Source organism: Halichoerus grypus, chromosome 9, assembly GCF_964656455.1.
Source record: "Halichoerus grypus chromosome 9, mHalGry1.hap1.1, whole genome shotgun sequence".
NCBI lineage: Eukaryota > Metazoa > Chordata > Mammalia > Carnivora > Phocidae > Halichoerus > Halichoerus grypus.
In genome coordinates, this window is record NC_135720.1 from 9,782,476 (window position 1) to 9,797,004 (window position 14,529).

General features: G+C 41.8%; 1 protein-coding gene across 3 annotated transcripts in view; it reads right to left on the reverse strand.

Annotated features, from left to right (window-relative positions):
- The window catches only part of SNX9 (sorting nexin 9), a 106,948-nt gene that overhangs the window by 26,782 nt on the left and 65,637 nt on the right, over positions 1 to 14,529 (reverse strand). For 2 of the 3 annotated variants that reach the window (XM_078054519.1, XM_078054517.1), the window contains exons 5-9: positions 11,405 to 11,573; positions 9,476 to 9,626; positions 5,862 to 5,946; positions 3,655 to 3,780; positions 3,417 to 3,534 (exon numbers count right to left, since the gene is read on the reverse strand). In XM_078054519.1, coding sequence (XP_077910645.1) covers positions 3,417 to 3,534; positions 3,655 to 3,780; positions 5,862 to 5,946; positions 9,476 to 9,626; positions 11,405 to 11,573 — 649 coding nt within the window. The remainder of the gene's footprint in view (positions 1 to 3,416; positions 3,535 to 3,654; positions 3,781 to 5,861; positions 5,947 to 9,475; positions 9,627 to 11,404; positions 11,574 to 14,529) is intronic. The other variant, XM_078054518.1, reaches the window with a different exon arrangement.

A 14,529-nucleotide genomic window follows, 5' to 3' on the forward strand; every position in this document is an offset into this window, starting at 1 on the left:
CGATGCCAAGTGAACAAAGCCACAAGCAGAAGACACACGCTGTATGCTTCCATTTTTTTTCTGCAACCAGCTCCTGGTTTCATCGATCTGTTCTATTGCTTTTTTTAGTTTCTATTTCATTTATTTCTGCTCTGTATTATTTCCTTTTTTCTACTGGTTTTGGGCTTTGTTTGTTCTTCTTTTTCTAGCTCTTTAGGTGTAAGGTTAGGTTGTTTGAGATTTTTCTTGCTTCTTGAGGTAGGTCTATATGCTTCCATTTATAATGATATTCTGGAAAAGGCAAAACTGTAGAGACAAAGAACCCATCAGGCTGTCATGGGTTAGAACTAGGGGGAGGGGCTGAGTATAAAGGGGCAGCTCAAGGGAATCTGGGGGAGTGATGGTTGAATACAGCGGGGGGTGTAAGACTGTAGTGATAGTTGTCAAAACTCTTAAAACTATACACCAAAAGGAGTGCGTTTACTGTATAGAAATTTACAAATAAATTTTAAAAAATGCAGCCTGGCCTTTCCTTTAGAAATTATAAGTACAAATAAGCACAAATTTCTTTTAAAGAGAAGAGCACTACAGAGCCACACAGCAAAAACTCATTACCTAAAAGGTGTCACTTGAACAGCATGCTGGGTCTAGACACTTCCTGTATTTTAAAACAATTCAATTTTTGCACTTCCTAGGAGTAGAGATTAAGTGCTACAGAACCTTAAACTACAAAGAAACAAAGTCTCACCCCTTGGAAAGAAGATGACCCACCTTCTGGGCAGAAAAGACCCAGTAAGTCAACATGAACCTGGGTTATACTGAATTCTCCATTAGGAGAAAGTGGAGAGTTTATAACGTACTCATTGACTGGAATTCATTCATTCATTAACGATTCTTATCCCTCCTGAAAAATTTTTTGCTGGTTTATTTCCAAACTCTGACTTCAGATTGTTATTTTGTGCTCGTTAGGATTTTCCTACCAGATTCCAGAGAACTAGAAAGAAGGTCGGGGGAGGGGGGTTTCTGATTCCCCATTTTCAACAAACCTTAGGTTTTTACCAAGTATGTGAGTATACCAGTTTGCACCCAGGAATAAAACCAGATTCATTCAATATTATTTCACAAAAAAACAAAATCTATCAACAAATAAAAAATGTTAGCTGTAAGTTTCTCATGGAATGATTATCAAGTCCACAGAAATATCATGACATCATCTACTTGGCATTCCTTTCTCTCTTCTCCAGGATGTAAGTGAGAGGCGAGTTTATATAATAATGATCTTGTGGGGACCACAGGCAGGAGGCAAACGAGAGAAGGGAGAAATAAAAGTGGCTTCTGTGCTTTTCGGTTTCCTCGGCACATATCCCAGTCAGTGAATCAAAGCTCAACTTTCTTCAGACTGAGCGGCTGTTGCTTTCTTGCTTTTCTATGACACCCCCTTGGCTTCGAGCCTGCACTTTAAAAAAACCAAACCTTCGTATGGGGGGAGAACTGTGACTCTACGATGCTTTAAAATAGCACTGAGTTATCTTGGTCCAGGATAAACAATGTATTAAAGCCTAAAAGACAGGAGAAATCCCTACAACCCTCAAGTAGCTCATTAGTCTGTTTATTCGGACACCATGAAGCACATACTGTGCTAACCAAGCTGACAGAGGAGAACATAAAACTCAAGAAACAGACTGAAATTTGAAAACAAGGAGAAAGGCAGAACTGAAGTTTTCATGGAAATCCATTTCAATTTATTTGTGAAAGGAAAGCTGTGATGTCAAACAATAAGGAGGGATAGTGAGTATCTGAATGGGGGGCATGATGACCCCTTGGGGTGGAAGGAAGCCGCCATCAGTCTACACCAACCTGGCCTCCCATCCGCGGCCTCCACTCAGCCACCCTGGCTCCAGGAGGGACGTGCAGGAGCACCCCAGGTGACAGCCAGGCTGTCTCAGCCATTGGGCAATGCAGCCCCACTCTCAGCTACGCACAGTAGGAAATTTTTGAAAAGTTTTCCAGAAAAAAAAAAAAGGTCACAATCAAAACAACTTCTGTAAAAACAAAACTTTCCATCTCCTCAAAAAATTTCACAGAAACCTAAACATACAGCAAAGTAAAGCACAAAGTAAAGTTTTAAGGAGAGTGACTTTCTTATCCTAAAGTAACTCGTTCTAGCTCAGGACTAGCTGAGTCACATCGCGTACGTTCACAGAGCAAGCTCTGGAATCAGATTCGAAGCCCTGTTTCAGCAGTGTGGACCAGAGCCTGCCGAATGGCTCTGACTTGAGGACGTGCACGAGCAGTGTGCAGGGGACACCCGGCAGGCAGGGACACCTGTCTCCACGACACTGGAAGTGTGTAGAGCTGGCTCTGCCATCTGGCTGCCAGACTCCCCTTACCTCTCCAACTACCCACCTCAGCTCCTGCTGAATGAGGACTCAGCCCTCTCTGTCTTCCCTGACCCCCAGGAAAGAAGCTTTCCTTCACAGATTCCATGCATCCTCCCACCGGGCTCATGTCAGCCCTTCGAGGTCGCTCTTCCTTCGAGGCCTCTCCAGTGCTGACCTTTTAGGCCTTACTCTCATCTTTGATCCTCTCCTTTCTATACTTACTAGTTTCATTTAGCTGCAAATTTTCTAGCCACATACTAAACTCTTTCTAATCTTCAGTAAAGCTCAGCCTCTTTACATATTTATTCCAAGACAAACATACTGAGTTCTGAGTACTGATATTCCAGGTTCTATACAAGGCTGGAGATTAAAAAAAAAATCAGTGACAGTTCTCAAAGCAGAGAGAAACAAATACTCTCTGACTGCATATTTACAAGGGGCTTTGGTAGCACTGTGAATTATCTACCAGAGGATCATTTGAGGCAGGGGGAGCAGGGCAAACAGGACACGTTAAATAAATAAGAAACAGGACAGAGTCATTATCAATGATAAACAAAAACATTTAAATATTAATAGTCACCAAAATAATTGAGTGGAAAACTTGACAACTTCTTACGTTAATACCTGGATGCTCTGTGGCTTCTGTATCTGATGCTTCCATACCTCTAATGAAAGCAACACGGCTGGACTGCACGACATCATTTGGATCGTACATTTTTATTTCCATTTCAAGCTATTTGGATCATTTCTATTTTCTCAGGTGTCATTTTTCGTATTTAAAGAATTCACATATTACTTTTACAGGAAATCATGTAGCAAGAAGGACACAATGCCTTTGCTAGAACTTAAGATACGTGTATAAGAACTCTGATAGGAAATTTTATTAAAACATTCTCGTTAGGTGTACATACTATATGCAGTATATATACACGTACAGTATCTTCCAAACGCCTACATCTTGTTCTTCCAGAAGATGGAAAATGTCATTACTGATATACATTAGGACAAATGCTCTGCTGTCTCATTACTTGTCATCTGAGTGTCACACGCACTCACCTGTGACTTGCTTATCTGGGAGAGAAGGAATTGGAATGGCTGACCCAAACTTAACCAGGAGACGTTCATATAACCAGTCAAAGTGCTTATACCTGTGGTTTACAGATCGATTAGTGTTCTAAAATACAAGGGAAAGAGAAGAAAACATTACCAATGCCAACTATGGAAAATGAAGAAAAAAGCAAATTTTAGCTAGGAATGCATGCATGATTCTGTTTTTGATAACGTCGATACTTACAGTAGGTGTTAACTGATATTCAATGTAGCTTTTCAGACCGTACATTTTGGAGCCTTTCCTGGGATCTGCTACCACACAGTCAAACGTAGAGGTAGGATAAACCCACATTGGGCCATAATCTCCAACCTACACAACGTTTCAGGGAGAGTTAATTTTGTAATATGGAAAAATAGTCAATATATTTGATAAATCATCAAATGATTCTTTTTAGGACTACAAGTCCTGTGGAGGGTCATTCTTGCTCTTTGAGAAGTTCTATGAATGCTCTCTGTTCCTGATAAGGTTATATATTTAAAGACACACTTGCTAGGACAAACCCTTCTGCTCTCCATGTGGGCATCTCAGGCCATGGAGAAGAGATGTCTGTCTCCCTCTCCTCTAGGGGAGTGTAGGATGGAACACAATTTCCTCTCTCTAGTCCAGTTGTCTTAGTCATTTGTGATGAAGGGCTGGTTTTAAAAGATTTCCAATCTAGCACAGACTGGTAGTTTTGTGAAATATGAAATTACACACCTGGATGTCTTGACAATGTCAAACTGCCCTCAAACTTTCTCAATGCTTACTTTCACTTTCTGTATACTCAGTCCTAATTCTTTTTAAAGGTGGAAGAAAGAAAAAGTAGGGTGGGGTAAGAAACTTCAGAGGTTATGAAGTCAGGGAGGTGACCAGGGCTCAAACAATCTTACTAAGGGACTAAAGAGAAGATCTTGACAATAAGCTACTATGACTCCTCAGGGAGGAGCCCAGATCCCTGGGCTATAGGGCAAAACCCTGAAAGCTATAGGGCAGGAATCTCTGGAAACCGCCCTCAGTGAGTGGGACCAAGAGAGGCCACTCTGATCAACTAGGGCCCAATATCCAGGGGCTCACATTTTATTAGCGGGCAGGGTTACTGTGCCTTAAGAGCAAAGAACCACGTATCTGCTTTTTCTTGGTTTTCTGAAGACTCGAAGGCATTATCCCTCAGCTTCCCTTTCCATGCAAGGAGCCTGCACAGGTGGCTTGCTTACAGGGTATAGGGGGCCCAGGTCTACGTGACACTTACGGGACAACTCCCACGCTGGGGTACTTTAGCTACAACACTATCGTGCTTGTGGTAAAGTCCCCTTTGAGGGCTTTTAGTCCTGTAGAGTTTTAAATTTAGTGAAAACAACAATAATACATGTTCAGTATTTACTAAAAAGTCTGAAGAAAAAATTTTAAAGTTAAAATAATCTTTAATCTAACCACTCAGAAGATAATTACCCCAAATTTGCTTTGAGGGAAAAAGGAGGAAAGGGGCTCTTAGTCACAGCCCTTTTTTCTGGAGTTTCTAGGATTTCAAGCTTTTCAAAGATGTAGGAACAAATAATAATAATAGTAATAATAATAATAATAAAAATCCAGTATCATTTTTGCACTTTATCAAGTTTCCCAGGACCTAGAGATTATTAGAGTAAGACCAGATGTTTCCTCCTCCTTGTTTGGGCCTATGATAATTACACTCAAGACTCTCCCCTAACCCCGTCCCCATCCTATAGTTACAGGGTTAAGTCAATAGGGTCAAAAGATAGCCAGAGTTCTCTTTTCCAGAATTCATCTGGAAATATAGCACTAGATAATGCTTAGAAAGAAAATCTATCAGCAATCAACATTTGGGTGAAAACAGAGAGCCTATGTCATGTTATGTAATAATCAAGTTATTCTGAGAGAGAGATTCTTAATGGTGTCACTAACTCCTAGCTTGTATTTGCTTAGTCCTTACTATGACCTGACAGCTGCTTTATTGGAGGAAAGACTAATTATTACCAGCGCAGTGGAAAGGGCATCTTATTTGGATAATAAGCATGCACTTTGCCAGGGCAGAAACCTAAATATCTGAATTGGGCTTATTAGCTAAATATACAGAGTTGGCAGGAAGACAGCATGTCTTCAAGACACTTTAGAGAAGAAAAATTATTAAAAGAATATATACTACAGACGTGGTTGGTTCAATTACTAATAGTCATAGAGGTAAAAATTAAAAAATATCTAAATATAACAACAGGCATCACTTGATGCCAATTATCTTTACTACTCTTACAATACTAATACATACCGTCAGTTATTTGGAGCATTAAATGTGTTAAAAATACCCTCCAGAAGACTAATAACCCTCTTAGCTTTAAGATATCATAAAAAGAGCTTAATTAGAAACAAAGGAAGCAAACAAAAGTGAACAAACTTACAATAATAGGAATTTTCTCTTTGGGTTTTGCTAGTTGCTTGGCCAACAAATACTGTTCCATTCCAGGTTTTGCAAATCCAGGAAATCTAGTCATGAAGATAAATGCCCGTGTGTGAGTCTTAGGTCTTTCCTTATAGAATTCTACAACTCTGGTCCACATTTCCTTAATACAAGAGTTTTAACCTTGTTCTGCCTTTCAGATGTAGCAAGACTAGGAAAACTGGTAAATGAAACCTAATGTAATCAGATTGTTCAATGGCCAATTAGTCATTTAATTAAGCTTTATCTGGTAAGAGAACAGTCTGACTCCAGAAGGTGTGATATTTATGGGCGCTCTATTTGCTTAACTGGATCGGAAACACTCTACCACCCCACAGAGAGTGAAGGGCAGCCTAGAAAACTGTCCCCTGGGGCACGGGAGGAGAAAGTACCGAGCACAGCCCCTGGAGTTGAACACATGGGGCAGTGGCCACACACCAGCATTTGTATCCAAATTGAAGCTGCCTTTCAACATAGTCCCTGCAGGAGGCCACAATTATCCCAGAGAAACCGTCACTGTTCATAAGCACTTGTGCCATTTTCTTTTAGACTCATCTTCAGAACTGGCTTACAAGACACAAAAGAAAACCAGTCTCCTCCTTAGTAAAGAGACCCCAAACGTTCTAAAATCAGAGAAAAGCTGGAATAAACATACAGCCATCCAAAGCACTACTTCTAAAGAGGACAAGATTAATTTGGGTTTTAGAATTTCTTTTAATAAACAGGAAAAAAAAAAAGACCCTCAGAAAGCAAAATACCTACAACAGAAAAAGAAATATTATTCCTGCAAAAAACCAGCTACACTACTTCTATTTCATTCATATACCAAATTAAAAGCCAATGTGATGGTCTCAGGGGCCTGTCTTTTCCTTCATCCTCACATGACTTACCTCTTTTCCCTAGGCAGTCTTTATTTTATTTATTTATTTATTTATTTAAAAGATTTTATTTATTTATTTGACAGAGACGCAGCAAGAGAGGGAACACAAGCAGGGGGAGTGGTAGAGGGAGAAGCAGACTCCCCGCTGAGCAGGGAGCCTGATGTGGGACTTGATCCCAGGACCCTGGGATCATGACCTGAACCGAAGGCAGACGCTTAACGACTGAGCCACCCAGGCGCCCCCCTAGGCAGTCTTTAAGCACAGCTCATACGCGAGAGAACAAAGAGGGGTCTAGGAGCTGAATGGTCTTGGGTTTGAATTCCAACTCCAACAATTAATAGCTATGTGACCTTTAGAGCTCCAGTCTCCTTGTGGGAGGAATGGGACCAATATGACCTGCCTTTTAAGATAAGTGAATTAAATGAATGAGGGAATTAAATGAGAGAGTTATATAAAGAGCCTAGTATATATATTCATAAATTAAACTTATCTCTAATTATGTCATCATCTCTTTGAAAGTATTCCCTACAGCCTCAGGTACTCTCTCTGGGCTTCTTCAACATTCTGAGCATACTTCTGCTATATAATTTATCATGCTTAATCACCATAATCCATTTACACATTACAGCAGACTAGAAGTACCTTAGAGAAAGTATTTGTATTTCCAAGACCCAGAGGAGTTATAGGAATACACGAAATGCATAATGGACTAATCTGGAACAGTTTTATTAAATAACCTGTACTTTTGCTAGAAAATATTGATGGAAAAAATTGGGGGATTACACAGAGTGACAATTCCCTGACTAGACCATAAGCCTCTGAGTGCAGAGGTCCCATTTCACATTTCCTTCAGTATTCTTAGGGATCACAGCAAACCTCTAGGGCCGATTCATTTAATACTTATTGAAGAGCAGTGCAATTTATTAATTCTTTCAGTATTATCAAGATGGATTCTCATAATGCTTGAGTATACTTCAATTTCTAATCTCTTCTAGTGTAAGGTTTATGCTCCATGACAGGAACACGGCTGTCATATAAAATGGATTAACTGCTGAAAAATGTTAATACTTTAAAAAATTTTAATGACTGTTGTCATTTATATACTAGTCTAGTTAAATAGTAATAATAAAAAAAGAGCCACAGGATTTTAAACAGCTCTCAGCACCAGAGAGAGAGGGAGAGAGGGATGCCTCAGAGGTTCCGGGTCAATTTAGGATTCCTCTGATTTGGTTTCAGCCTGAACTGAAATTTTCGAGCATTTTAAATTAAAGCCAGCCCCTTCACTTCAGAGATATGGAAACTGAGGCTCAAACGGGTCACCCCACTTCCCAAGATCATACAGCAGAGGAGAGCAGGTGAGTGTGGGGCACAGGAAGGCAGGGAAAGCAGGGTCAGGAGCCTGGGCATGAGGCAGAGCCTCCCTAACCAGCAGCCAGGAACGCTAGGCCACACACATGATGGGGTCTGCGCTTCCTCGTTGTCAAAATGGGGCTGAGAGATACTTTACAGTAAAATGGGTTCCAATGCACTTGTAATTTATGCTAATTTACATCACTGCAGACCACACTGAGAACTTCACCTTCCACTCTAAGAAAAGGATAGAGTCAATGTGAATGACTAATTTTATAATGCATGCAACTGAACATGAAAAGACATAATGGAAGAAAGTAGATAGACAAGTAGGAAGAACTTGTAGCTAAAAGCCAGCTCATCTAATCACTTGATGCTATGTAAACATACAGAGGGGAACCAGTAGGACTCAAACTTCCATGTGTGGATCTAGACCCAGACCTTGACATCCAGGTACACAGCAAACATTCTGTTTACAACTGTTTCCAGACACAGATTAACATTCCTTCCTGCTCTGAATCATGGACTTGGAACACGGAGAAACAGTGGTGGTAATTTTAGAAAAACTCTATTAAGCACACTGCTGTAAGAAGAGAATTTGAGGATTCCTAGGGAAGTCATAAATTGTGTCTCCTTCGAGCTAACTGTGTGAACTACAGACTCATGCAGGTCTGTCCCGCGGGGAATCCCACGGTGCTCTGTCCACACTCACCCCTTCCCACATGCTTCCCTGTCAGGCACTGAGTCTACAAGTACTGTTCCAAACTCTTCTCGTTTTATATCTCAGAGAAATCTAAGTGAAACAAAGTCTTACAACATACTAGGCATAGTAGTTGAGAGACTGAAGGAATGACTGGGATCCTGACTTACCAGCTGTGCAAGCCTGGACACTTACTTAACCTCTCTGGGCTTCAGTTCTTCCCATAGTGAAACAGAGTCTATGTACTACAAAGGGATACGAGGGTCACATGACAGCTCATGGAAGCCACTCTGCGCAATGCCTGGCCCACAGTAAGTGATCAACAAATAGGAAAACAGTTAAAGGAGTTATTATTATTATTATTATTATTTTTAGCTTTCTTCTGACATCAGCAATGAGACCTCAATGTGCCATGGAGTTGACAAAGGTAAAAACAGTATTTGGCAGATCATTAAACAGAACAAATATTTCACTTTAAAAAGAAAAAAAAAAAATTCTTCCAATAAGCTTCTAAAGCTAAGATCCAAATAGAAATGATCAAATGACACCCCAAACTTCCCAGATCACTGAAAAGAGGAAAGCCTCCTTGGATCTCCCCTCTGTTTCTGCGTGGAGTTCACGTTCCCCAATGCCCTTTAAACCTACTTGTTGAGTGGCAGCTTCATGGATGAGGAGCCAGCTCGGCTGTTGCCCCGCTGAGCACCCCCTGCTTCTGTTGACTCTGAATCCTTGAAGTAGGGAGCGGCGGACTTGGGGTCGTCCCAGTCTTCGTCCCACTCATCATCATCACCGGTGGCTAGGGGTGGGCACAGAAGATCACCGGTGAAGAAAAACAAAATAAAAATGGAACGACCTCATTTTCTGATAGTGACTACTGACTGCGTTACCAATTAAAAAAAAAAGGAGAGAAGCTGTAGCACAGGAATATAAGGCAGACGCGGAATGAAGGTGCTCTAGTCCGTGCAAGGGCTCCAACCCTGGATTCTGCCTTTTAGTGCAAAAGACAAGTTAGAAATAATGAGGCTGTCAGTGTGAGGAACTTCAGGGAAGTGCAGACTAGGAGCAGCTCCGTGGAGGGTACACAAGCCAGGCCGGCACACGGGTAACTCTCACTTTATACACTTGGAAATAAGCAGATCAAATACCCTTTCAGTCACGAATATTGGGGAGGAAGGATGGAAGGCAGATAATAGATCTTTGAAAAGGAATTCTTTAACACCAAGGATAATACAGGTGAGGGAAGAACAAGGAGAGGGGAGGAGGGAGGAGAAGAGAAGAAATGAGACAAGGGGGCGTTAACAGCGCCCGCAGCCTCCCATTTGAACAGTGGTCTCTGTCGGGTACATACGCTGCTGCAGGCTTCCCCCCACCCCCACTTCCTCCTCCCGCTGTCTGGGCCTCTGTCTCCCACCCTGATGGCCTCACGTGTCCTTTTACCATTAGACAGAAAAATGCCCTGGGATCTTGGCCCTAGGGTACCACCAAGAGAAGCCGAGAGACAAAGGCCAAAATGAAAACGAAAAAGAACAGAAGGTACTGGAAGGATCTGGGCCGAATTGGTACAGAACTGGGGTCAGCTGTGGGGTCACAGCCCTTCCACTGGCCCGTGACTCCTGCTACGAGCGGGAGCCTGCGCCCTTCATGTCTCCTGCGCACAAGTCCCCGGCCACTAGCACATTCGATCCTCCACGGGATGTGCTCATCCACGGGTCATAAAAAAATGAGGGGCGGATCTCTATCTTTTTATTTAATCTCAGAACAGACATAAATACCCTTTTTCTTAATTCCTGAATTGTTTCCCGGTCTACAAATTCCTCTTTTGCCTCTGTATTTCCATTAAAACAGGTAGTTAAGGAAAAGGAAAAACCATTAGGTCAGACGTCATAAACCAGCAGGTGATAAATCATACTTGATCTGTACACACACTTTTTGGGCCCAAGGTTTTAAAACAAATGTGTGTCAGCTGCTAAGATTTTAGAGTGGGAAGAGGATATAAAAACGGAGATGGCCAGTCCCCGGCACCGTGGAGGACCAGGACCGTGAGCTGGGTCTCCTGCAATGGTATCAATCCGTTGGCGACAGGAGGACTGCGTCCTCTTCCATCTCCCACAGCCACGGGGCCGCTCTGCTCTCCTGCCTTGTGAGCCTGGCCCCTGCAAGCGACTCCGATATGGATCGTGGAGCTGGGACTAGAGATTATAATTAACGACTACCCACATTTGGGTCCAGAAATCTAGGTTTGCTATTAGTGACAAGAGCACCTGACAGTGCTCCTTTGATTAAATTCTATTTTTAAAATATCTTTTTTTTTTTAAAGACTTTATTTCTTTATTATTTGAGAGAGAACAAGCGGAGGGGAGAGACAGAGCGAGAGGGAGAAGCAGGCTTCCCGCTGAGCAGGGAGCCCGATACGGGGCTCGATCCCAGGACCCCAGGATCACGACCTGAGCCGAAGGCAGACACTTAACCAACGGAGCCACCCAGGCGCCCCTGATTAAATTCTATTTTTAACTCGGATGCCCCCCCCAGTCACTTTCAGGGGGGGCCCGGGCACTGGCAGAGCCCCCTCCTCACCTGGTCCTTGGTAGGCCTGGGGGTGACCAAAGGTGGTGTCCCAGTTATTGGAGGTGTTTCTTTGGGCCGTGGTCCCCTCTGACTTGGCCCCCCAGCCATCCGTGCTGTCCCAGTTTCCAGATTTGGAAGCACTCCAGGCTGACCAGGGGTCATTGCCACTGCTGACCTGCTGTCAGAGGTTAAAAAAAAAAAAAAAAAAAAGAAAAAAAAGGGAGAAAGACCATTTGTGACTTCTCAAAAGCACTACTCAATTCAGTAGGAATCACTTAACAATAGAATATACTAGGGGTGCTGCAAAAAACAGACATAAGTTTAAAACAATTTTAAATTTAAATAATAATTTTGCATTTAAATAAATAGATAAGGAAAGCACAAAGAGCAGCATCAACCTCGTACATTTTTTTTTTATGTTAATCTTTTGCCCTGCTTCCTTGGAACTTGACAACCAGTAACAAAGGGACTATGACACGTGGCTGTCGTACTCGCTCTTTCTTCTCCGCCCCCCCCCCCCCCCCCCCCGCAAGTACTTCCCTGAACTGTATCCATTCCTGAGGATGTTTCCATACCTCCACTGCATACACACGGTCCTAAGTAACAGCTTTAGGTTCTTAAAACTGACCTACACAACATTACATGGGATGTGTCTCTCTGCAAGCTGTCTTGTTTTCACTTAAATCATGTTTTTGAGATTATCCATGCTGACGAGGACCTGTTTTATTTGCTTTAACTGTTTTAAAGCAAATCCACTATATTTTTGACTAGGTTTTAATTTTTATATGGAAAAGTCATACCTTCCCAGTAAAAAAAAAAAAAGAAACACACAAACAGAATAAAAGGATATGCCTGCTATCAGGTTGCCAGTCATTCTCTTCAGACAACTACCACCAATGAATTCCTTCCATATACTTCATCGAACATCCCGCGCACAGAGGTCCTTTTTGTTTCTAAACCTTTGTGCTCTGCACTTGTGTTTTTTTTTTTCACTTCGCGGCCTGATGCGTTCTCTGTGGTCCATCAGCACAGACGGGTGACGTGGCTCTTCCCCGTGGCTTGTTCCACCAAATTTAACTCCCACAGCTTCACCAGCATATGCCGATGCTCACGTGTCGTGCTGTCAGTGTTTTGCTACTGTAAATAATGCTGCAGTGCACCTCCTTGTACATCCTTCCCCACGTGTCCAATACAACCACGTGCAATCCCCAGAAGAGAAACTGGTGGGCTAAGGAGAATGGGCTTTCTCAGCTGACAGATTCTGTCAAACTGCTTTCCAAAGAGATTGTACAGTTCCATTTGACAGTTCCATTCCTACGCTCCCACCGACTTGCCAATGAGTTCTGCCATGCTCCAAAATTAATTTTTAAAATATTTTTTCCCATTATTCCTTTAAGTAATTTTACAGTTCAATTATTAATAGCGTAAATAAAACTTTGGAGAAAACAATACATGGCACCCGGTTTCAAGGACTATTACAGTGAGAGAACCTGCAGCCCACTTCTCACCCTGCCCTGTCCACTTGAGGCAACCACAGTTTTGGGGGGTTTTATTTCCTTGATTTTAAAATTTTAAATCTTTGATTTGCCTGGAATTTACTTTGGTGGGGGAAATAATGTGGGAATCTGACTTAATTTTTCTTGTAGTCAGTCTGTTGGCCTAATACCATTTACTGAAAAATCCATCTTTCCCCTACTGAATTGAAATGTCACCTTACTCGTATGCTGGACCTGGGCCTATTTCTGGACTCTTTTTCCTAGGAATCCATTTGTACAAGTACCAAGTGACTTGTGAGCCCACTAGATAGAACAGCATTAATACTTTAGCATAAATCTTTTATTGGTTTATTTTTACACATCAACTTTAGCATCAGCTTAATATTTTAGAAGTAAAACAATCTAGGGGCGCCTGGGTGGCTCAGTTGGTTAAATGTCTGCCTTTGGCTCAGGTCATGAGGGTCCTGGGATCGAGTCCCATGTTGGGCTCTCTGCTGGGAGGGAACCTGCTTCTCCCTCTCCCTGCCTCTCCCCCTGCTTGTGCTCTGTCAAATAAAAAAAATTTAAAAATTAAAAAAAAAAAAAAAAAAAGGTAAAACAATCTAAACTTTTGCATCAGAATGTCAAATTTTGAAAAATGTGTTGATTTTTACTTGTATCACCTTAAACTTACAGATAAATTCAGGGAAAACAAACAGTGTCTTTAAAAAAAAAAAAACAATTTCAATATTGAATCTGTTTATCTAAGAACATGGAATAGCAAATTTTCCCCTTTGAGTCTTCTTTCTCACATTAAAAAAAAAACACTTGTGTTAAAAAAAAAAAAAGGAACAAAGAAAGGGGGAATTTGCAAGAAAGTTACCCAAACTTTCTAAAATACCTAATGCTCTAGAATACTATCACGGTTGGCCTTTTTTGACAGATGTGGGGATAACTGCCTGTCACACACCAGAACCAGAGTGTATTTTTTACATGTGAAGTATGATTCCATTCAAACATCTCTTACACCTTCAAGAAAAAGAGTGAAGTTACTAGTGATTTTGAAGGATCATTGCTTTCTGTGGGATGATTTCTTCTGTTTGAAATTAGAAGTAAAACTCATATGTTCTTGAGCTGGAATCCTATTTCATTTAAGTCAAATATTAACAGCAGAAGGACATTTCATCCAGATGCCTATGAACTTCTCGAATATACAGCTTACACGGTGATACCTGCAAGGCACTCCAGCGGATACTGTAAATGAAGGCAGTCATGCTGAGGGCCTGACAAGCACACTTGACTTAAGAGAAGCCCTTCCTCCCTGGTTTTCTTTGAGGAGGGGAGTTATACTCAGCAATATATACTCTGTGCCCTCCAAACTCTATGAGGTTTTTATTTTCAGAATGAGAACTTCAAGAAGTACAGAAATTTTGGACAGTAAGAGGACAGTAAGTACAGACATTCATTTGTCTAGTGTGTCCATCAAGTCCTGACTGAGCCCCCCGGCCCCGAGAAATGACAGGCTGAGGGCAGCTCAGTCAAGGGCACGGGTTCTGGTCCGGCAGCCAGGCTGAAATTCTGGCCGGGAATTTCAGGCTTAGAATTCGAAACGAGGCAGTCGGCCTCAGATTCAGAAAGGCTGGTGCAAGTTACATGAAG